We start from the raw sequence: 24,214 nt of genomic DNA on the forward strand, positions 1-24,214 counted from the left end.
CACTTCTGTCTCCGACGACTTCTCCGTCACAGCCGCCTTCCATTTCGTCACCTCCACCCGAGCTCGCCGCCGTCTCTGTCATACAAGAGGAACCCTAAATCCGAGATTACCTCTGACAAATCCAGATTTAAATCAAAGATAATTGAAAGTATAAGTCCTGAATCTATGCAATTCTAAGTTGTTATTACATGTTCTTAACATGTATTGTTTGATTGAATGTTAGATTTTGAAAACCCTAATTTCTAGCACCTCAACACTTTACTCACATTCTCAGTTCTTTAGCTTTCCTACGGTAAAATTATGGAATGCTTTTCTGTGCGCCAGTGCTATATGAAGGGAATAAGAAAAGATTGTTATCTTTCGAAATAACTGGATGTTCACTTGATAAACTCTGACCAGAAGTGATCCCAACTTTTTATATTTCATATACAGGTCTTACAAATAAAAAGATCCGCATATGCCCCTGAGGCAGGAGTGAGATATGATGGTGTTTATAGGATTGAGAAGTGCTAGCTAAAAGTTGGAGTGCAGGTATGCATACAGCTTAATAATATTTTCCACCAGTTATGTCTGTGCAGAGAGGGTGATTATTTTCCTGACCTATTCTTCTGTTTTTCCTTTTTTTTTTTTTTTTTTTTTTTTGAAACACTATTCTTCTGTTTTTCATAGGGTTCTTTTAAGGTCTATTGTTACCTTTTTGTTAGATGTGATAACAAGCCAGCTCCGTGGACCAGGTTTATATAGATCTTCGAAGCGCCTTCTTTTATGTTTTCTGTTTGAGTCTAACGTTGTGGGATATACTGCAGTGACGAACATGGAGATCCTTCAAGACCTTTGCCTAAGCTTGAGGATGCAATAGACATGTTTGAGAGAAATGAAACTCTGTCATGGAATTGTGATGTAAGTTCAATTTTAGCATTCAGAGTGTGATCAGATATCAAAACTTTTTTTACCTTATCTGTAATCTCTTCCATGTACTTGAGGATACGCTTACTTGTAATCTAATCCATCACAACTCACACTTAACCTCAATAGTTCCTCATATGCATCTCTATAAATGGTTATATAAAATCTCGTCATATATGTGTTGTGTGTAGTGTCATTGGATCAGCGATTTTGAGCTTTGGATTATACATTGTGATTTGGGGAAAAGAAAAATAGGATTCAACTAGAACTGTAGCAGGTCCTAAAAAGTCACCGTTGTTGGTTAACACACACCTTAGAGCAACACTAGTATTACCATCCCGTGCTTAGCACGGGTCAAGTTTTGTTTGCATTAAAAAAGTCATGCTTAATCTATTCACTTTTATTTTTATTGTTTTAATGACTGTTCTGATAAGATTAATATAATAAAAAATATTATTAATCATGTACGTAAATATACAATTTTTTTCTAAAAATTCCTAAGATAGTCGAAAATGCTCTGTTCATAACAAATAGATTAGTGAAATTGTCAAACCATAACAAACAAATTTGTAAAAACTATATTTGCATTATCATAGTTGTAGATAGTTGATACCTGTTTTCCTTCGGTTGAGTGTTATTTTTTTTTGGTTGTTGCTGCTGTTGTTTTCCACATCTTTAAATTTGAAAATGCTTAACCACCTTCGAGGCTACAAAAACATAATATAGAATTTTAAAGAGTAAGAGAGAATTATTTAGAAAAGAAGTAAGGATACAATTGTTTTCAGAGAATGCTCCTTCGTTTTGTCTGTAATTTGAGTTTATCTTTTGCTTGATTGTATCTTGGCCTGATATACTTCTTTCTTGTTAAAGCTTATTTTTTTTCTTCTTCCCCCTACATTTCTGATTTTATTGGATTAAAGCAAGGCAAATAGTTTCCTAAAATAGGCAATAGAAAAAACAGATTTATAAATACTAATTTTATAAATAAAAGAGTTAGAGATACTTATTGTTACCTGACAACGCTTTAAAACAGGAGTAGACTTCAGATGCCATTTTCAAGCTGAAACAAATAATAAAAGAATATGACTTGTATGGATTTTCTTGCATCTGGCGAATATCTGAAAGAGAAAAAAGAAAAATAAGAAGCAATGCAGAAGAAGAGAGATGAAGAAGGTATAGAGGCAGTTTTAAATCGGATCATATTTTTGAACGTGGTGTTTATAATGGGAATTTTTTTAGGAATGTAGGTATTTGGAGTCACTGAAAACTCGGGACTTGAATGTGATTTTTAGAAAGATAATTTTGTATCAATATTTATTTTTAAATGTTTTTGCCACATGTCATATTCTGATTAGTTAGGTGACTTGTGCTTTAGTATATAAAGGATTATTAGTAGGATGAAGAGAGAGAGAAAGAAAGTCTCTTATTTTATTTTATTTTTTTTGTCATTGGAAAGTAAGGGACATCCTTTAATTAAATGCTTTTCCCTTCTCTTTCTTCCTCGCTTCTCACCCCTCTTCCCTAAGGGATGCCTTAAGAAACTTCCAATAATGATGCTCTTATACAATGAAGCCTCATCATTAAGATGTGACTGATGAAAGTGGAGTACTTTTCAATGGATATGGAGCTATTAAAAGATATGGTACCCAATATTTCTTACGTATACATGTATTTATTACATTATTTATTAACTTGTAGTATCATTTAGTACATACCTTGTAAAGAAGCCCGGCAACATAAGCTAAAATCATTAGCATTTTAGTGTATATATATGGTTCCCTTGTTATTGTTCTTGACAATTTACTCTGAATAAATAAGCAAAGCCTTCTTCTACAACTTATGTGCAATCTAAGCTTAGCAGCCGCTAGTATGTATGTCTAGATGAAAATATCGACTTGAATTCATGGAAGCATAACCAGAGAATTTCACTCACTCCAGTCAGATATTGGTGAGGCATGAAACCTTATAACCAATGTTTTTAAACCCGACCCGGACAATGAACCGAACGATTTACCGGGTTGCTGGGTCACCGCGTCGACCGCGGATGAACCGCGGGTTAAAAAAATGAATTAATTGTTTTATATAATATTATATTATCTATGAAAATAAATACATAAAAATTAAAGTTTATATTTTTAAAATGTTTTTTAAAATATAAAATAATAGTTTGGATATGTATATATTTTATGTTTAAAAGGTATTTAGAAAACACTTAACTTTAGTTTTTATACTTTTATTTTCATTTGACATACAAAATATCAAAAAATTGTTTAGACTATTTAAAATTTGATGTAACAAAGTAAGAGTTATGACATCTAAAAAAATCAAGATATAAAAATTAGAAATATTTAAATGTCTAATGTAAATAATAAACTAAACTTCAAATTCAAAATAAACTAAAAGTTAAGGATCATTGTAATAAATTGTCAATAACGGAAATAAACTAACACCAAATCACATAAACTAATTTTGGTTCTTTTTACCATCGTTCACTTCATTTTCTTTGAGTGGCATAGTGAAATCTTCATCAAAATCTAAAAATCACAATATAAAACTGAAAAGGGAAAACCTAACTTTTTTTTGACAGCACTTAACTTCTTAATTGTAAACTTAGAATATAAAACATAATCTAAAAAATTATCTATTGGTTCAACCGGTGGTTCAACCGGTATCGGGTTCCGGGTTTTAGTGGGTTTTCGCGGGTTTCTGAAAAACCCAAACCGGATTTTTTCTGGATCACCGGATTTACCGGTTTAACTGCGGGTCCGGATCGGGTTTCAAAACACTGCTTATAACTAAGTTTGAGTACTGACTCTTACCTTAGCTCAAACTCAGTAAATAACATTGTTTCTTTGATACATCGTTGGGTTCATGTTTCTCCAAACATAAAGATTGCAACAAGTGATTAAATCACCATGAAAAAGGATAAATTGATAAGGAAGAAAAGAAAAATGAGAGAGATGATGACAAGTTGACAACTACAAAAAATGACCTAATTCTAATTTTAATTAATCTAAAAATAAACCAGATTCGAAATTAATCTAAACCGGTCGAAATTGAACATTAAATTAAGTTTGGTTTACATAATCTAGATTTCTGTTAATAAATCTGCCATAACATAAATTAAAAAGTCTGCCACCACATAAACAAAAAGTCTATCAACAATTTTAAGTCAAATATATAAATCTGCCATAAGAAAATAAATCGAACATAATAAAATAAATTGACCACAAAAATATATCATTTATAACAAATCTGCTACCTCAATCGACAGACATATTCTTTTTCTATTCAAATTGAACAATTAACCATGCCGTGGAAACAAATCTTACGTTTCTAAGAAAGTCTCACACCATTTTAACGGTAGATTTTTTTAATACATATTTTATAAACAGACTTATTATTTGACAAATTTATTTTTTTGAGAATAAATCTACCATCGATCAAAAGTTAAGGGTATTTTGATAATGTTTTTTTTTATAACTATGGACAAGGGCAATTTCGACCAGAAAAATATTTTAATAATTTTCAAAAAAATATGAGTCATTCTAGTAATAACACAACTAATTTGTGTCATTTAAGTAAACTTTCCGGCACCATAAATTACTTATAATGACTCAAATAATACATGTAATAACTAGAATAACCCATAAACTTTTATCATTGCTAGACTAATTTTTGGGCGAAAGAAAGTACAGAAAACCCATCCACGCTCGTCTAGAAGTTTTAGAAGGAGCACTACTAAAAAAATCCCTAAAATTTCTCTCAACTCGAGCTTTCTGATTTTTCGAAGGTGCGAACAGTCCTCAATGTTGGTGCGCATTGACCCTACTGGCTCTTGATTTGTATGCGCTCGAGTCTCGCAGCAACCGTGAAGATTTGTCTATGGGTACTGTTTTTGCATCACGTGTATACGCTCACTCACTTCGTTCGTTGTGCTGCTGATGGAAGCGCTTTTAAAAAATGGTAATATTTTTGATTCATCGATTTGAGTTTTCTTAGGGTTCAAACTAGATTCGTCATTCTCTGTTTTGGCTTTAATCTTAGTGAGGGATGTGGTGTTATTATGATAGTGATTGCTCTATTTGATATGCACGTGTGCGGAGAGAAACGAAGGGAAGTGAAGAGATTCAACTTGAAGATGAACCCATATCACCCTTTGTCTTCTTCTTTTAGGAGAAGCTACGTTGAGAACAAGGAGGAAGCTTGAAGAATATGTTTCATTCTTTGGAAGAACATGTGAGGAGAGGAGGAGAGGTATCAGCGTTTCACAATCACTCAGCTCATATATTACTTTCACAAAATCCTCCTATCTAATTTCGTAGTTAGCTTCAAGTAATTCACTACCTTGATCATTATCCACTTCAAATAACCAGTTCTCTCTTTCAAATCTTCACGTTCCGCAGACGAAAATAATGTGATCCATGTTTCTCCAAGCAATAAGAATTGTAACAAGTGATAAAACCACCATGAAAGGGAATAATTTGATAAGGAAAAAAATATGGATGAAAGAGATGACGACAGTTACCAAAAATTACTTAATTCTGATCTTAATTAACCTAAAAATAAACAAGTTTCAAAAGTAATATAACCAAGGTCAAAATTGAACATTAAATTAAGTTTGGTTGACATTAACCCAGATTTTCGTCAATAAATCTGCCACAACATAAACTAAAAAGTTTACGACTACATAAAATAAAAAATCTGCCAACTATTTTAAGTCAGATATATAAATTTGCCATAAGAAAATAAGTCGGACATAAGAAATTAAGTCGGTACATAAGAAAATAAGTCGGTCACAAAAGTCTACCACTTATAACAACTCTGCTACCTTATTCGTGTTTTCCATACAAATCGGACAATTAACTCTGTCGTAAAAACAAATATGATGGTTTTAAGAAAGGCTGACACCACTTTAATAGTAGAGTTATTTTTCTAAACATAATTTCTAAACATATTACTTAAAAGATTCATTTTTTAAAAATAAATATGCCGACAACCAGCGGCTAAGAATACTTTATTAATGTTTTTTTGTTATAACTATGAGTAAGGGAAATTTCGAACAGAAAAATATTCTAATAATTATCGATAAATATGAATCATTTTAATAATAACACAATAAATTTGAGTCATTTTAATAAACTTCCCTAATTTTTTTAGTCACATTACTTTATGAAGTTACACTAGAAAACTCATCTCTTCTTTAATTTATCTTCCCTTCTTGTATGGGAAAACAGAAACTGAGACAGAATAAGATTTGAATAAGAAGGCGGTAGAGAATAAGAACAAAATCGGAAGGGATGTATTCAGAAGATAATATCAGCTAGACGCCAATGATCAAGAATTTTCTCCAAAAATGAGGAGACATTGAATAAAATTTTAATGGGATTAAGAAGAATTGAATGATAAAATCCGTATCATACTATCTTCTAAATGAGTTCATCTTCATCCTTTAAATTTCCCTTTGACTTTATCGACCATAGAATATTTAAGAGGCTAATTATCAACAATTTGATTGTTTTTAAAGCAAACGTAAAGAATTACGTCTATTTAATAAGACTAAAAGTCTTGAACGTTAAAGAGAAGGTTATTGTTGAGTTATATGCATAATCATAAGGCAAAGCAAAAATCAACGTGTTGATGTTGAGTTATATGCATAATCATTTTAAGAGTATGGAAAGAAAAAGTAAGTTGTTGATGTTAAAAAAACGGCTACTTTCTCTCTTTTTCTAAAGTGCGACTTTAACGGCGATCTCCACCCTAAACAGTGCCGATCCCCGCCTCCCACCGACGTCTAATTAGGCGCCGGATCCTCTCCGGTCTCACTGATCTGTCTCCGGCAAAACCCCCGCCGAAGCAGATGAAGAAGAAGAAACCCAAAAAATCTCCGGCCAAGTCACCGGCGAAACCAGAAACAAAACCCCCTCTCCCGACAATTCCTGTCGTGAGTGATCTGCCCCCGGCGGATTCCATGGTTGTATCTGAGGCACAAATCAGCCCCCCAGCTGATGAGATTGCTCTACAATCATCTGAATCTTCAGATCTGGGCTCCATCCAACCTGCTTTACCAACCAGTGAGACAGTGATCGTCGTTCCTTCGGCAGATCCATCTCCGGTTAGTGATGAATCAAAATCTACAAACAGTGAGTTGAGCTTTGCCAGTGTGCCTCCAATCTCCTCTGTTTCAGTATTGGATGTCTTAGCTATCTCTCTTGAGGAGCTTAACTCTGACGCATCCCTTCATCTAGCTACTGCTGATGCCAAGTTTCACACTTCGAGCTCGCAAGTAGCTGTTCCAGTATCTACCTCTACCGTCCAAACCTCCGAAGCTGTTGCAGGTACTGAGGCGGTTCCAAAACTGGCAAATATGCAGCCAACCTTGGAAGTTGTCCAAGGCAACAAACCTCCTTTGGCTGCGACAAATTCAAGCGCAACTCCCGTCTCTGAGCAAGTAAACATCGCCCAAAACGCTAACGCAGCTCCAGTGGATACTTGGTGCACCCACGTTAAGGGTTACGGCAAGAGTCTGTCAAGAAAAGGGGAAGCGTTCACGCTTCCATCAGGAGAGGCTTGCATTAAAATTCCAAACTCAGTAATTGAGAAGAACAGAAAGTCTTGGGAGCCCTTTGTTCTTGGTCAGTTCTACTCTGATCCGCCCTCTCAGGGCACTCTCCATAATATTGTAAACGGAATTTGGAGTAAGCAATATCGTGACATATCGGTATCGAAGATGGAAGGCTTTGCTTTTCTCTTCCGGATCCCGAACGCTGCAACACGTCACAGAGTGATTCATCAACGTCTATGGCAGATTGAGGGTCAAACCATGTTTGTGGACAAATGGGAACCGGGGGTCGTACCTTCCAAACCTGAGCTAACCTCAGCGCCCATCTGGTTGGAGTTGAGGAAAGTACCATTCCAATTCTTCAATGAGGATGGCTTGGAAAGGATTGCTGGTCTGGTGGGGCACCCAAAGTTTTTGCACCCTGCGACTGCCAATAAAACTAATCTGGAAGTGGCCAAGGTGCTTACGGTAATAGACCCGAGGAAGCCGCTCCCAGAAGCCGTAAATGTCCAGTTTGACTCAGGAGAAATCAGCAGAGTCTTGGTATCTAGTCCCTGGATGCCCCCTATCTGTGAAATATGCAGAGAGATTGGCCATACCTCTAAGAGATGTCCCTCGGTGATCAAAACGTGTAACCACTGCAGCTCAGAGAAGCACACTCAGGCGAATTGTCCTCAGCTGAGAAGACAGGCCGCGGGTAGGAAGACACGTAGGGGCAAGTCAAAGGATAAGCAGATATGGAGGGAGGTTGACCAAACAGTGGCGAACAACACTGGCTCGCCCCCCTCTCAGGCTGACCAACACGTGAAGGTGCAGTCGGCGGAGGCAGTTCAGACAGCCCAGACAGTGCTGTCTTTGCAGATTGCGCAGTCAGTGCACACAGCTCTACCGGTTCAGAACAAGCAGTCCGCGCAGACAGTGCTCCTGCAAAACACTAAGCTCGGAACAGCAAAAGACTCAGTCATCGGTGAATCAAGCAGCACGCCTTACTATCTCAGATCAGCGAAGGCAAAATGCGGCTCAGGTACCTCCTGTTCCTCCCACTCAGATGTCCAACCAGACTCCTCTGATGTGGAGACCTCAGACTCGGATCTTGAGGAAGGGGAACTGAGTAAGCATGATTTGGAGTTGGGTTTCCAGGTAGTTAGAAATAAGAAGAAATTTTCGGGTCTGAAGAACTCTGCCCAGAAAGGAAACCGGGACAGGAGCCCCAAACTTTATTAGTCTTATGTCGACAGACATTTTTTGCTGGAATGTACGCGGTCTAAATAAATTTAACCACCGCAGCGGATTACGTAAATGGGTTAGGAAAAACTCTCCCCTTTTTGGCGGCATTCTTGAGACTCATGTGAAGCATCTCAAGATGAATAAATTTTTGTTGCAACTTTTTCCGGGATGGTCAGCTGAAGATAACTATATTTTCTCTCCTATCGGGAAGATTTGGATCGTCTGGCATCCTTCGCTTTTGGTTACAATTATCTCCAAGTCCCTCCAGATGATTACTGCTGAGGTTACTTGGCCATCGGCTACTCAATCTACGGTGGTTATCTCCATAGTTTACGCCTCTAACGACCCCGCCGAGCGCTCTCTCCTCTGGTCTGAGATCACGGCTTTGTCTGTTTCTCATGGTCTGGACACGAAACCTTGGCTGATATTAGGAGATTTCAATCAAATCAGGGAGCCTTCGGAACACTCGCTGGTCCCAACTTTAAACATGGACAAGAGGATCAGGGATTTTAATCAATGTCTTTCTGATGCTAACTTGGATGATCTCAACTTCCGAGGCACCACCTTTACCTGGTGGAACAAGCGCAAGAGCGCTCCGGTGGCTAAGAAACTTGACAGGAGCCTAGTGAACGACATTTGGTATTCAGTCTTTCCTTCCTCAGTGGCGTTTGTGGGTAAACCAGACTTCTCGGACCACGCAGTTTTATCCATCACGCTTGAGCCAGAGAGAACAAGGGCAAGAAAACCTTTCCGTTTCTACAACTTCCTCATTCAAAACCCGGATTTTCTCGCCACGGTATGTGTAAGCTGGTTCTCTTTCAACACTACTGGCTCCTCAATGTACAGGGTATCCAAGAAGCTGAAGCTGCTGAAGAATGTAATACGAGAGTTTAGCAATCAAAACTACTCAGGTATAGAGAAAAAAACGGCGAAGGCCCACGAAAAGCTCCTGCAAGCGCAGCACGATATGCTCTCACTCCCTTCTACTACTAACGCCGATAATGAGCTCCAGGCTCAGCAGGAATGGGATGAGTTGTCAGCTGCAGAAACCGCTTTCTTCTACCAGAGAACGAGTATAAATTGGTTGGCTTGTGGAGATGGAAACTCAAGACTCTTCCATCAATATGCTGCCTCTAGACAGGCCATGAACCATATTCATTTTCTATTTTCTGGTACTGGGGAACGAATCGACTCTCAGTTGGGTATCCAAGAGCTATGCGTTGATTACTTCTCTGATCTGCTAGGAAGCCCCGTCTCGCAGCCTATGTTCATCCAAAGCGACTTGGACCTCCTCTTTGACTTCAAATGTTCAGCGGACCAGGTCGCTAGCTTCAATAAAGAGTTCACAGCTGATGATATAAAGGAGGCTTTTCTCTCTTTACCAAAAAATAAAACCGGCGGTCCGGATGGCTACTCGGCTGAATTCTTCATTGCTTCATGGTCTATTGTGGGCCCCGAGGTTACTGATGCCATCTTGGAATTTTTTAGCTCAGGCCAGCTGTTGAAACAATGGAATTCAGCAAACCTGGTCCTCATCCCTAAGAAGGTAAACGCTTCTCACACGACGGATTTTACGCCTATCTCGTGTTTGAACACGATCTACAAAGTCATTTCCAAGATTTTGGCCTCGAGACTCAAGGAAATTCTCCCTCTATTGATCTCTCAATCCCAATCTGCTTTCCTGCCTGGCCGCCTCTTAGCGGAGAACGTCCTCTTAGCTACTGACCTGGTGAACGGGTACAACACCCAGGCCTTATCGCCTAGAGGTATGTTGAAAGTAGACCTGAGAAAGGCTTTTGATTGTGTGCGCTGGGATTTCATCACTGCTACCCTGCGGGCTATTGCCATACCGGAGAACTATATCTGCCTCATAGCTGATTGTTTATCTACGACATCTTTCTCTGTCTCTGTCAACGGAGTCTCCGGTGGTTTCTTTAAAAGCACTAAGGGCATCCGTCAGGGTGATCCCTTGTCGCCTTACTTGTTTGTTCTGGCTATGGAGTGTCTGTCACGGTTGTTACTCTCAAGATACGAATCTGGACTCATTGGTTACCACCCACGAACTGAACAGCTCAAGATCTCGCACCTTATGTTTGCGGACGACGTAATGTTATTTTTCGACGGCACAAGCAACAGCCTGCATGGAATATCTGAATGTCTCGATGACTTTGCTTCCTGGTCAGGTCTTCATATGAACACGACTAAGACTGAGCTTTTCACCTCGGGTCTTGACCAATCTGAATCAACTGCTATCTCCAGCTATGGATTTACCTCTGGTCACTTCCCTATCAGATACCTTGGTCTCCCACTTATGAGCAGGAAGCTCAAAATCTCGGAGTACGCCCCGTTGATGACTAAAATCACCTCGAGGTTCCAATCCTGGTCGGCCAAGATGCTCTCTTTTGCTGGGAGGCTGCAGCTTCTCAAAACAGTCATATTTGGAATTGTTACTTTCTGGCTCTCCGCGTTTATCTTACCTAAAGGTTGCATTAAGTCGATAGAATCTCTCTGCTCTCGATTCCTTTGGTCTGGTAATATTGAGAAAAAAGGTTTGGCAAAGATCGCATGGAATACGGTTTGCCTCCCTAAAGAGGAAGGCGGACTGGATCTTAGGAGCTTTTCGGTGTGGAACCATGTGCTCTGCCTCAAATTCCTCTGGTTGTTACAATCAAAATCTCCCTCGTTGTGGGCCAACTGGCATTGGAGCACACACCTGAGTGAAAACTCCTTCTGGACCATCGAGGCTCGAGTGACGGACTCTTGGGCTTGGCGCAGATTGCTAGACCTAAGGCCTCTTGCGCTTCAATTTTGTAAAACAAGGCTGGGTAATGGGAGGAGAGCCAGTTTCTGGTTCGACGTATGGACGCCCCTCGGTCAGTTAATCGAACATATGGGTAGTGCTGGGCCAAGATCTCTGAGGATAAGGAAGAATGCTGTGGTGGCTGACGCAATAAATGACTCTGTTTGGTCGCTGCCGCACCCAAGATCCCAAAAGGAAGTTGAACTCCATACTTATCTTACTACTATTAGTTTGCCTCTTCCTGTTGATGTGAATGATGATTATGAATGGATAGCTGGTGATTCTCCGTTACATTCTTTCAGGTCGTCAACCACATGGGAGGTGCTGCGGCCGCGGGAAGAGCTTAAAGATTGGGTAGATGTCGTTTGGTTCAAAGGAGGAATCCCAAAGCACGCATTCACCATGTGGGTAGCTAACTATGACAGGCTACCCACCCGTTCTCGACTTGCAGCGTGGGGGATTTCAATCTCGCCTGCATGTCCTTTCTGCTCAGGATATGACGAAACTAGAGACCACTTAATGCTGTCCTGCGTTTACAGTATTGATGTTTGGCGAGAAGTGCTTCTCAGATGTCAGCCACCGCCAACAATGTTTACCACATGGTCTGAACTCCTCTCCTGGATCCGGTCCTCACCTTCAAACAGGCTAACCCTCTTGAGGAAACTAGCGGTTCAAACAGTCATTTTCACCCTATGGAAACAAAGGAATAACTTAGTCCACAATCAAACATCGATCCCTGCTGCTACCGTGTTCCATAGTGTTGACAAACAGCTGAGAAATATCATCTCAGCAAGGAGGAAAAGAAAATCTTTCAAAGCCCTCATGGCGATGTGGCTGCGATAGGTTTCTTTTGGTTTTATAAGTGATCCATCTTATTTTTATTTCTTTTTGCCAAGATGGCTCAGACATAAGATATTACTTTGTAAAATCTTTTTTCATCTATATGATATTTACAGTTTAGCAAAAAAGTCGTTGATGTTGAGGTTTATGCAAAAAACCCAACTTTTTAGTTTCGTCGGTGGGAACTTGATTTAAATTTCATAAACAACAAGGGAAAACTGCCAAGAAGCAAAGGAAAAAAAGAAAAAGAAAATCGTTTAAATCTGTTCCGAGCGTTTTCCTCCTCCTTCACAATTTTCCTATTGAGTGACCTTCAAGGCAAGAAAACAGAGGGAGAACACAATGACCAGTTTGTTTCCATCAACGAAAAGTCATATCTCCTATAGAATTATATGGATGATCTTTGTGATCCCTTCTTGTGTTTACTCGGCTAGTGAGGAGCTTCACAGACTCTGCAGTGCCCCGTTTAGCTGCGGTAATCAAGAAGGTCTTTTTTACCCTTTCTGGATATCTGGTAGAGAAGCATGTGGCCACCCCGAGTTCAAACTCAACTGTAGCGGAGGATTTGCGGAGTTTACCATCTCCTCTGCAAAGTTCATAATCTTAGAGGCAAACTCTACCTCTCGTGTCGTAAGACTCGCTAGATCGGATTATACAGGCGATCTCTGTCCACCATACCCGCTAAACTCGCCGTTGTTCAACGAATACGTCCTTCCATTCGCTACTGGCACCGAGATGATGACGATATACTACGGATGCCCCGAGGTTACGCAAACTGATTCTACTTACCTTGGTGACCTCGATTGTGAAGATGACGATGATGATGATGAGAAAAGTTACTATGTGTCGAGAAACCGATCGTCTCTTGCACTTGGTGAGATTTGCAAACGTCACGTCAGCATTCCCGCAGATGGAACGTCTCTGAACACACTGCAAAGCGTTCCAACTCTAGGTAGTCTAAAGAAGGTTATCGTAGAGGGTTTCAAGCTTGGAGCTAACGGAGAATGTTTGACGTGCGAAAATTCTAAGGGTGCTTGTGGATATAATCAGAGCTCTAATGGATTTATTTGTTATTGTATTGACGGGCATCAAAATGTTACTTGTGGTTCTACAAACTGGGGTAAGGTTTCTTTTTATTTATTCTAATTTTCTTCTACAAGAACCACCAATTATCCCTTCCTTAAATCCATATCCGCCGACCTTTTGATTGGATCATGAACATGGAATATATTTAGTTTCTGATCACTGTATACAAAGTACTTGCGGTTTCAAGTTTATTTTGTTTCTAGAAAGATTCAAAATTCCATATTTAGTTTGAACTAACATTTTTTTCTGGTGCCATATCATAGATACAGGCCTCTCTACTGGAGCAACAAAAGCAGGTACTACTATTTTCCTCTTCTTTCAAGCAACATGACTTTGATTACTATACACAGGATCACCTAGTTCTTTATTGGGAAAATGCCTATTTGGACTCTAACAATTTCATTCATGCTAAATATGACCTGAAATTCATGCTAAATACAAACTTCAATTCAATTATAATTAACAAAAAAGTACAGAATTTTTTTAAGATGACAACTTGAACCCTAGCATTGAACCCTTTGAAGGGGACTTTTGAATCACTAGACTAAAGTATACTTTAAAATATTACTATAAATTTGAAATTATATATACTATGATAAGTCTTCATCTTCTCCCTTTGAAACTTTGGGATGATTATTTTATGGTTTGTGAAACAGTTTTTGGTTTATGTTTTCCTAAAAATCATTTTAACCGATCAAGATTTAGATTGTTTTTCTTAAAATTATTTGACTCGAATTGAAGTTGTATTTATCACTAACCAGCTTTTTCCGATTGCATTTAGGCACTATTAAATTTGGTAGGTAAAAATAGACAATTTTCCCTTTTTTTTTTATTCCCTCTAGTTTCTGATATCTATTTAAGGAATCTCCCTTGCGTTACAAGTGTCATGTTTTTAGTTTGTAGAAAGATACACAATTCTCTCTTAAAAGTTTAGACTAACCTTTTCTTGGTGTCATTCTGTTGATGCAGGCCTCTCAACAGGAAAGAAAGCAGGTACTTAATATTATTCATTTGCTTCACCCAATTAGATATCATATACGCAAACACATTATCATATATATCTTAATATGAAAGCCTGTTTTTTCGTCTCTAGGAATCGGAACTGCTTTAGGGTTGGTGGGAATCATTCTTATAGCCGGAGGTTTGTTCTGTACGTTCAAATGGAGAAAGAAAGCACAGGCAGCTCAATACATTAGAAAAGACTTGGTCATCACGTCTTCGAGTAAGGAAGCATCAAACAATCCAACTTCCACAACAGTTTCATACACCGATCTCCCTCTTCTCCCCTCAGTGTCTAGCACTGCAAACAGAAGCGTCTTCTTTGGAGTTCAAGTCTTCAGCTACGAAGAACTTGAGGAAGCCACTCAAAATTTCTCTAGAGAACTCGGAGATGGCGGATTCGGTACAGTCTACTACGGTAAAGAACCCACTCTCTCTTTTTCAATCTCCTCGAGAATAAGCATTGAAGTATTGATTCAAGAATCTTTTGGCAATTTCTGAAAGGCGTGCTGAAGGATGGACGAGCTGTAGCAGTGAAACGACTATACGAAAGATCGCTAAAACACGTTGAACAGTTCAAGAACGAGGTCGAGATATTGAAATCGTTGAAGCATCCGAATCTTGTGATTCTATACGGATGCACATCGAGACATAGCAAAGAGCTTTTACTTGTCTACGAGTATATCTCAAACGGAACCCTCGCAGATCATCTCCACGGAGATCGTGCTATATCTCGTCCTCTTTGCTGGTCAGTTCGTCTAAACGTTGCGATCGAAACCGCAAGCGGTTTAGCATTTCTCCACGCATCCGGTAAAATACAAACTATAACAAATTACTTGACCATCAAGTTAGGTTAACCAGAGAATGATTTTGCAGGGATCATACATAGGGATGTGAAGACAACAAACATTCTCCTGGACGAGAACTACACGGTGAGAGTAGCCGACTTCGGTCTCTCACGGTTGTTTCCAATGGATCAAACTCACGTCTCCACCGCGCCGCAAGGTACTCCGGGCTATGTAGACCCGGAGTACTTCCAATGTTACCGTCTAAACGAGAAGAGCGACGTTTACAGCTTCGGGGTCGTGCTAATAGAACTCATCTCTTCCAAAGAAGCTGTAGACATCACCAGGAAAAGCCACGACGTCAACCTCGCGAAAATGGCTGTTGCCAAAATCCAGAGCAACGCGTTGCACGAGCTCGTTGATCCGAGCCTGGGATTCGAGAAGGATCCAGAGGTGAGGAGGAAGATGATGTCGGTGGCTGAGCTTGCGTTTCGATGTTTGCAGCACGAGAGGGAAATGAGGCCGACGATGGATGAGATCCTGAAGATCTTGCGAGGGATTAAGGAGGAGCAGATCGGCCAGGATGTGGTGGATATTGGCGGAGATGATGTTGGATTGCTCAGACTTAGTGTTCCTCCGCCGATATCGCGTGAAACTGATACGTGGACGAGCAAGAGCAGTTCAGAGGATATGGAGGCTATTCCTTTTTGACAAGTTATTATTAGGGCTTGTAAGTGAGTTTTTACTTTATAATTTCATGTAAGATCTTTTAATTTATCTATGTTTGATTACGGTTTTGGCTACCAATTAAAATGTTGACGCTAATACGTCTAAACTCCTACTATCGTAGGTCTTATTTTTCATGTTTGTGCAATGTAAGAAAAAACAACATATAATATATGTAATTGGTAATGCTCGATTCAGTTAAAGTTCGAATATTCGTTTGTCCCATGTAGTTTCTAGTGTCTCTGTTGTGAATCTTGTGACACACATTACCATTCTAAATTTCTAACTCCAATTCTAATAGTAACGATATCTCTATTTACCTATGAAACAAAATCTTCATGTATGAGTTTCAAAAAAAAAAAAAAAATTTAAGTATGTGCATAAAATAATATTAACTATTTACATAAAAGTATTTTGCAACTTTTATCTTTGTTCATTTTAAAACACTTTACAATAGTTATGATAAATCAAGACGGCAATTTTTGAAATTGGTCCTCACAAAACACCAGGCCCGGATGGATTTTCTGCAGTCTTCTATCATCAAAATTGGGATATTGTCAAGGAGGAGATTATGAAAGAAGTCAAGCAGTTCTTTGATTCGGGTATATTTGATGAGAAGATGGATCACACTAATTTGTGCTTGATACCAAAAATATATCCTCCATTTGGTATGAAAGAATTTTGCCCCATTGCTCTCTGTAACGTAACGTATAAGATCATATCAAAGATCCTTATCAACAGATTGAAGAAGCATCTAAGTAACATCATCACAGAGAATCAGACGGCTTTTATTCCACGAAGAATGATTTCAGACAATATCATTGTTGCTCATGAGATTTTCCATAGCCTCAAAGCAAGGAAGCGTCAGGCAAATTCATATATGGCGGTCAAAACGGACATCACCAAAGCTTATGATCGTCTAGAATGGGATTTCTCGAAGGAGACAATGATAAGAATGGGCTTTCACCAAAAATGGATACAATGGATCATGACCTGTGTTACTTCAGTAAGATTTTCTGTCTTAATCAATGGAGTACCTGAAGGCCATATTACTCCAAAGAGAGGATTAAGACAAGGTGATCCTCTGTCTCCATATTTATTCATCCTCTGCGCAGAAGTTTTATCTCATTTGATGAACAAAGCAATGGGAGATCGAGCTCTTCTGGGTGTTAAAGTTGCAACGAATGCGCCTGCAGTGAATCATTTATTATTTGCTGATGATTCACTGTTCTTCTCCCTAGCTAACCCGAAGGCAGGAAGAAGACTGAAAGAGATTCTGAATCAATATGAAGCTGTCTCAGGTCAAGCGGTTAATCTTTAAAAATCTTCTATAACCTTTGGGAGTAAAGTTTCTGAGGATACTAAGCGAAGAATGAGAAGTTTACTGGGGATACATAATGAAGGAGGTAATGGAAAATATTTGGGTCTTCCAGAGCAGTTTGGAAGAAAAAAGAGCGAGATGTTTCAATACATAATCAACAAGGTGAAGGCTGCGACACAAGGATGGAATAAGAAGTTTCTTTCACATGGTGGTAAAGAAGTCTTATTAAAGGCGGTTGCACTTGCCATGCCCATATTTTCCATGAATGTTTTTCGACTCCCTCGAAATATATGTGATGAAATAAACTCCATTCTTGCTAAGTTTTGGTGGGGATCAGGAGTTAAAAAAGGAATGCATTGGTATAGTTGGAAAAGAGTGTCGGTTCCAAAGAGAGAAGGGGGATTGGGATTTAGAGATCTAGAGAAATTTAATCAAGCTCTTCTTGGTAAACAAGTCTGGCGGATCATACAGAATCCTCAGTGTCTAATGGCCAGAATCATCAAAGCTCGATATTTCCCTGATGGAAATACTTTCACAGCAACTATTAAAAGGAAATCCTCCTATGCTTGGAAGTCTTTGATCTATGGGCGAGATCTTTTAAAGAGGGGTATGCGGTTTATTATTGGAGATGGTTCTACGGTTAACATGTGGGCTGATCCGTGGTTACAAGTTCATCCTCCGATAGCTCCTAGATCACGCAACGGAACTCAGGTACTTGAAAGTGTTAGAAATTATATGAAAGAGGATGGTACTGGATGGAATATAGATAAACTCAGAGATAATGTAGTGCCTGAAGATGTGGAGGTGATATTATCATTGAAGATTAGCTCAAATGCTCAGTTGGATTTGTTGGGGTGGCATTATACGGATGATGGTATATATACTGTTAAATCAGGCTATTGGTTGAGTACTCATTTGCCAGACAATGACATTATCGAACCAATATGGGGAGATCCGTTGATCAAGCAAAGAGTATGGAAAATGAATTCTCCCCCGAAGATCAAACATTTTCTATGGAAGACATTATCAAGATCTTTGGTGGTTGGAAGTAATCTTAAGAGGAGACATATTACTAGATATGATCAATGTATGCGATGTTGCTCTGCTATTGAAACAGAACAACATATGCTATTTGATTGCCCGTATGCTCAAAAGATTTGGCGTGCAACAGGTATATCTAGTAATATCATTAATGGCTCTTATAGTACTCTAGAGGAAAAGATAGAGGCATGTCTTACTTGTAATAGATCATCATCCTTGGCTCATATTAAAGATTTGCCGATTTACTTATTATGGAGGATATGGAAGAGCAGAAATATGATGATGTTTCAGCAACGAAATATACAGTGGTGGTCTGTGATTCATCAAGCTAATGCGGATGCTGCAGAATGGTCAAAATATAGTCAAGAAGAAGTGTATAATGGTACATGACGGTTAACAAAACAGAGTATCACTTGGCAACGACCAAGAGAAGGTTGGATGAAATGCAATTTAGACGGATCTTTCTACAATACAACTACTCAAAGTAGAGCTGGATGGGTAGTACGAGATAACTTTGGAAGTTTTAAATTTGCGGCTCAGCAGTTGGAAACAGAGTCTCATCGCCATTAGAGGGAGAATTCCAAGCACTTTTATTAGCAATGCAACATTGTTGGGTCAGAGGACTAAAAAATGTGTGTTTTGAAGGAGATAATCAACAAGTGATGGACACAATCAATTCGTAGAAGCTACAGTTTAATATATATAATTGGGTCAGAGAGATAAGATGGTAGAGCCGCAAATTTGAAGATATCGAAATGCGTTGGATTAGAAGACAAGGAAATATGGTAGCAGACAAACTAACTAAAGATCTTATTCCTAATGGTGATTTATTTATATGTTATAATTTCATACCTGTTGCTATTTCTACATTTCTACATAAGGATTATGTATGTTCTTCTAATATGTAATAAAATTAGATTGATGTTAAAAAAAAATAGTTATGATAATATGCTCTTACATTTTGAAAGAAAATATAAGTTGATATTTGTTGGATCCAATTTTGGTTAATATGCTAATGGGCCACAATCGAGGATATGGACCGTAAAGAGCTAAAGCCTATAGTGAGTATACGAGCTCGAGACGGAGACTTCGAGGGCCCAGAGGTCGCGGAAAAAGATACAGAGATCATGGAGTAGTTACGGAGATCACGAAGTCGACCTACTATAAAGAGAGGAGAACATACATGGAGAGACACACGTGAAAAAACCTAGAGAGAGCTACACCCACACTTTGACCTTATTTTCATCCATCTTTAGATCCTTTCTCTTAACGATCTCACTGTAACGTTCAATCTTGTTTTACTCATTGTATTCGATCTTATTCATGAAAAAAATCTATTTTTGACTACCGGAATCTGATTATATCGTTGTGTTCTAAAGATATCGTTGCCTACATCATTTATCTTCCCTTGATTAAACCCCCGACCACTATCAAATTCTTAGTGTAGATTTTAGGATCTACATTTTGGTGCCGACTGTTGGGAAGATAAACGAAAAACTTCTTTGCTAAGAAATCGATCTAAGTTTCCTAAGCGCGACTATGGATCCTAATCACGCACGGTCCAACTGCATTGAATCGATCGATCTCGATCTTTCTAGATCGGGAAAACTGAAGTCGTCGAAAATCGACCGCGATGCGAAGGGTCAACACATTCCTCTCCAAAAATGAGGTTGTCTCTCCAGTGACAAACAGTTCGACTCCTCGCGACAAGCAATTGACAAACCAGACGTCGCGCCCTCCGAAGAGATAATGCGCGAAGTCGAGACTATAAACTTCCACGAACACGAAGTCACTAAGCTCGATATGCCCCACGACGATGCCTTAGTAATCACGTTGGAGCTTGCGGGCACCATCTTCTCAAGGATTATCGTTGACTCCGGGAGCACCGTCAATGTCGTTTCACAAAAGACACTACGATCAATTAGCCAACCGACCCCAGTAACTGATCACGAAAAGACTCCCCTCAATAGTTTCGGAGAAAGTCGGTTTGGTCGCTCGGGGTCGTGCCACTAACCACCAGAACCCACGACGTCGAGCTCCGAAACCGGTTCACCATAGTTGATCATTTCATGCCGTTCAACGCCATCATAGGACGTCCCTGGTTACACCAGATGAGGGCAGTCCCATCAGTTTACCACCAATGCTTGAAGTTTTTATCACCGACTGGCAAAAAACCATACGTTGGAGCCATAAACAATCCCGAGAATTTTGCCATTGATTATGGTAATCAAGCAGAAGAAAGAAAAAAAAGGAAAAAACGAGTTTATATCGAACGAAACCGTGCAGAAGGCGGTGTATGTTTATAGAATGATTATTTCAGTGAAACTCCAACATATCCTGAAAATCTATTCCGACGACGATTTAGAATGAACAAGCCATTGTTGATCGACTCTCCAATGAAGTTGACTTCTTTCAACAAAAGAAAGATGCTCTCGGAAGGCTTAGTCTCTCTCCACTTCAGAAGTGTACAGCAGCTATTCGTGTCTTGGCATATGGTACTGCAGCTGATGCTGTTGACGAATACCTTCGACTCGGTGAAACTACTACTCGGTCATGTGTAGAACATTTTATGGAAGGAATAATATATTTATTCGGCGAGGAGTACCTTAGAAGACCAACACCGACTGATCTTCAATGTCTACTTGATATTGGTGAGGTTCGTGGATTTTCCGGGATGATAGGAAGCATCGATTGTATGCATTGAGAGTGGAAGAATTGTTCCCCGTTTGGAAAGGGCAATATTCATGTGGTTTGGGAAACCCCACAATCTTTTTGGAGGTGGTTGTTTCATGGATATAACATGCGTTTTTTGGACCTCCATGTACCTTAAATGATATCAATGTTCTTGCTCACTCACCTGTTTTTGATGACATAATCAAAGGTCAAGCTCCGCAAGTCACTTTCTTTGTGAATGGAAGAGATTATCATTTGGCTTACTATCTCACCGACGATATTTATCGGAAATGGGCAACTTTTATCCAATCTATTCCATACCACAAGGGCCGAAAGCGGTTTTATTTTCTTAACATCAAAAAGCTGTCTGAAAAGCTGTCGAGCGTGCTTTTGGAGTCTTGCAAGCTCGATTTGTCATTGTTAAAAATCCTGCACTTTTTTGGGATAAAGTCAAAATTGAAAATATTATGAGAGCATGTATCATACTCTATAATATGATAGTAGAAGAAGAACGAGATGGATATACTCAATTTGATGTTTCAGAGTTCCAACAAGGAGAAGACACCGGAAGTTCACATGTCGATCTCAATTTTTCAACAAATATGCCTACAAATATTGCCAATATGATGGGTGTTCGAACTACAATTCGTGATAGACAAATGCATCAACAACTCAAAATTGATTTGGTTGAATATTTATGGAGTAAAGAACTGAATTCAGAATGTTTCTTTCAAATTATTCTCGTTTATTTTATTAATCCTTGTTTTTCTGTAAATTTTAAAAACTATATTTAAAATATTATCTTTTAATATGTTTTATTTAATAAATAAATTATATTTTTAATAAAATATTTTTAATAATTTTTTTTAAGAACTCCAAATTAAGAACCTACCATTGGAGCTCAAAAACTAGGTATATCTTAACTGTTGGTTCTTAACTAACATTAATTACTAAAAAATCATTAAGACACCCATTTGGGTTCTTAGGGTTAATGATGCGTAGGCCATGTTTATTGTAGGGTTTTTAAGATAGGGTTCTTAGCTTAATATAAGAACTGTTTCTTAACTTTAACTAAAAAAACTAAAAACCGTTTCTTAAAACTCTTATTTAAAAGCTGATTCTTAATTTTTTAAGTTAAATGTTAAGAGACGGTTCTTATATTACGCTAAGAATCCCACCATAAGAACTCTCCAATAAACATGCCTTTGGAACTGGAAGATAAAGGTGTTTGACTTTGTATTCAACCATTAAGTTGCTCAAAAAAGTTGGAACTGCGGAACAAATACACTACACCAAAAAAGGTAATTCGACCGAGAAATTTGAAGTTGAGAAACACAGGTTAAAGAAAATTACTGTCGATCTAAATATTAAATAGAGGGACATCATGTGAATTTATGATTAATTGAAAGGATTCGAGTTGCAAATGTTTATATATTCTGCTCTTGGAGAGGGTTTTCTTCAACTAGCATAAAGAAAGCCCGGAAGAGTTGAAGGCCTAAAGCCCAAAACCAGATTCCAAAACACACATAAACGGCAAAAGAAATCAGACCTGCCGGACTCAAACCAACGACCTAAAGATTACAGCAACTAGTCTTCTGCTCTACCAACTGAGACAAGGTCAGCTTCTGTTGAGATATGATTTTAACATTCAAAACATTCAGTGCCTATAACTGTATGTGACGGCCATGTTTGAATATTGCAACACTGAGTGAACAAAAACTTCATCTCAACAATAACAAAACTGATAAAGAGACCCACATTCAAACTATGAAATTGAGCTTAGCTCAAAGAATGGACGACAGAGCTATAATTTTACACACAGTGCTTCTCAATAAAGAGTTTTAACAACTTCGTCTGGTTATCAAAAACAGCACTAGTAGTATCAAAACAAGAAACAACTTGGACATTAAAAAAAAATGCTTTATCCATAAAAGCCTAATCATGTATTCATACTGCATAAATGTTGAAGCTTTTATCAAACTTTGCCTACTGCACTTAAAAATAGAATATAACATGATCTTGAAACAACAACCCCTTTTTGGTTTTCTTCTTTTAGTCTCTACTACTCATTCTGAAAACGATACGACCTTTCGTAGAATCATAAACACTCATTTCAACTTTCACTTTATCTCCAGGGAGAATTCGTATGAAATTCTTCCTAATCTTCCCACAAATGTACCCAAGAATGTTATCTCCATTCTCAAGATCAACTCGAAACATGCCGTTGGGAAGCGATTCGGTGACCAAACCTTCGATCACTGTTTTGTTGCTGCCTTCTTTAACAGGAGGCTTGGCTGGTTTGCTTCGGTTGGCTCCTCCTCGACCTCCGCTAACTCTCTGGCACCGTATCACTGGGCGGAAACTCACAACTGAATTGCTCGAACCAAAGTTTAGTCGGCTGTTGCCAAAAAAACACACACACACACACAAAAGAATTAAAGAATTGATTTTTTATGTAAAGAAGCAAATCCCTAACTCGAAATGTTAAACACAAACAGTGATGTTTATGTCCATCGAACAAGTGATATATTTGTTTCTAGTTATTACAGAACATAACTGAAGACATGTCGGAATCAGAGAAGAAAAACAGGAATTGTCGTGTGAAACTGGAGAACTTACGGAATCAAAACTCCATCTGTGAATCGGATTTGAGGAGAAAAGAGAAGTTGAGGACGGAAAGTGGAACAGAGTTGAAGCATATTTTTTTTTTGGGTTTATGGCTTCTCTCTTATCTTCAAAGCGTCTCTCTGCGAATAATCCAATCCCCCCTTCTATAGAGAAACCACCACAAGTTTCGAGTCTCTGGTCGAGAATTGGCGTGACTGAGATATGATACGCTGCGTTCAGGTACACGATTCCTGGAAGAATCCCGTATACATTTTGCACAAGGCCCAAAATGCAATTTCATAAAGCCCAAAATGCAATTTCATAAAGCCCAAAATGAAACTTTTCTAAAAGACCCAAGATGCAATCGGATATGCCCCAAAATTGAATCAGATTTTTTTATAATATTCGAATGTGACTTAGTAGTATTGTGATTTCAAAAATCCGAATTCAGATTTAACTTCGTATCGAATTTGATTGTACACCCCCGACATTCATACATAAAATTATATCTTAACTGTTTATGATACACTGGCGACACACTTATCTATAATACATGCTCATTTAACTAAAATCGTACTCCTTTCATTTTTAATAACTAGAGTTTATCCCGCACACCATACGGGTATATTTTTATTTTATAA

At 38.6% G+C, this 24,214-nt stretch overlaps 3 protein-coding genes and 3 long non-coding RNA genes across 6 annotated transcripts; 4 read left to right on the top strand and 2 right to left on the bottom strand.

Annotated features, from left to right (window-relative positions):
* LOC117128001 lies at positions 1-1,646 on the bottom strand. The gene is made up of 2 exons (XR_004451071.1): positions 1,520-1,646; positions 1-1,051 (listed from the first exon to the last, which is right to left on the bottom strand). It is a non-coding gene; the product is annotated as an uncharacterized LOC117128001 (long non-coding RNA).
* LOC117128002 lies at positions 679-2,616 on the top strand. The gene is made up of 2 exons (XR_004451072.1): positions 679-900; positions 1,098-2,616. It is a non-coding gene; the product is annotated as an uncharacterized LOC117128002 (long non-coding RNA).
* A 1,071-nt stretch (positions 2,617-3,687) lies between these two features.
* Positions 3,688-5,703, top strand: LOC117128005. Its single transcript, XR_004451076.1, has 2 exons — positions 3,688-4,872; positions 4,980-5,703. It is a non-coding gene; the product is annotated as an uncharacterized LOC117128005 (long non-coding RNA).
* A 5,827-nt stretch (positions 5,704-11,530) lies between these two features.
* Positions 11,531-12,395, top strand: LOC117128000. Its single transcript, XM_033279239.1, has one exon. The coding sequence runs from the start codon at positions 11,586-11,588 to the stop codon at positions 12,336-12,338; it is 753 nt and encodes a 250-aa protein (XP_033135130.1). The 5' UTR covers positions 11,531-11,585; the 3' UTR covers positions 12,339-12,395.
* Positions 12,396-12,619: 224 nt separating this feature from the next.
* On the top strand, positions 12,620-22,883 carry LOC103833897 (LEAF RUST 10 DISEASE-RESISTANCE LOCUS RECEPTOR-LIKE PROTEIN KINASE-like 1.4). The gene is made up of 6 exons (XM_018653679.2): positions 12,620-13,455; positions 13,685-13,717; positions 14,391-14,414; positions 14,515-14,838; positions 14,925-15,230; positions 15,297-22,883. Exons 1-6 carry the CDS (start codon positions 12,678-12,680, stop codon positions 15,914-15,916), a joined length of 2,085 nt encoding a protein of 694 aa, XP_018509195.1. The 5' UTR covers positions 12,620-12,677; the 3' UTR covers positions 15,917-22,883.
* On the bottom strand, positions 22,761-23,838 carry LOC103833898 (translation initiation factor IF-1, chloroplastic). The gene is made up of 2 exons (XM_009109944.3): positions 23,586-23,838; positions 22,761-23,364 (listed from the first exon to the last, which is right to left on the bottom strand). Exons 1-2 carry the CDS (start codon positions 23,663-23,665, stop codon positions 23,019-23,021), a joined length of 426 nt encoding a protein of 141 aa, XP_009108192.1. The 5' UTR covers positions 23,666-23,838; the 3' UTR covers positions 22,761-23,018.
* Positions 23,839-24,214: the final 376 nt, after the last annotated feature.

This window comes from Brassica rapa, chromosome A09 (assembly GCF_000309985.2).
Source record: "Brassica rapa cultivar Chiifu-401-42 chromosome A09, CAAS_Brap_v3.01, whole genome shotgun sequence".
Taxonomy (NCBI): domain Eukaryota; kingdom Viridiplantae; phylum Streptophyta; class Magnoliopsida; order Brassicales; family Brassicaceae; genus Brassica; species Brassica rapa.

Bases quoted from the DNA above. Each gene is read 5' to 3' on its own strand.
- LOC117128000 (XM_033279239.1), top strand. From the start codon at position 11,586: ATGGGTAGTGCTGGGCCAAGATCTCTGAGGATAAGGAAGAATGCTGTG.
- LOC103833897 (XM_018653679.2), top strand. From the start codon at position 12,678: ATGACCAGTTTGTTTCCATCAACGAAAAGTCATATCTCCTATAGAATT. The intron at 13,456-13,684 runs GTAAGGTTTCTT...GCCATATCATAG, and splicing joins TTGTGGTTCTACAAACTGGG to ATACAGGCCTCTCTACTGGA. The intron at 14,839-14,924 runs GTAAAGAACCCA...AATTTCTGAAAG, and splicing joins ATTCGGTACAGTCTACTACG to GCGTGCTGAAGGATGGACGA.
- LOC103833898 (XM_009109944.3), bottom strand. From the start codon at position 23,665: ATGCTTCAACTCTGTTCCACTTTCCGTCCTCAACTTCTCTTTTCTCCT. The intron at 23,365-23,585 runs GTAAGTTCTCCA...TTTTGGCAACAG, and splicing joins ACAGATGGAGTTTTGATTCC to CCGACTAAACTTTGGTTCGA.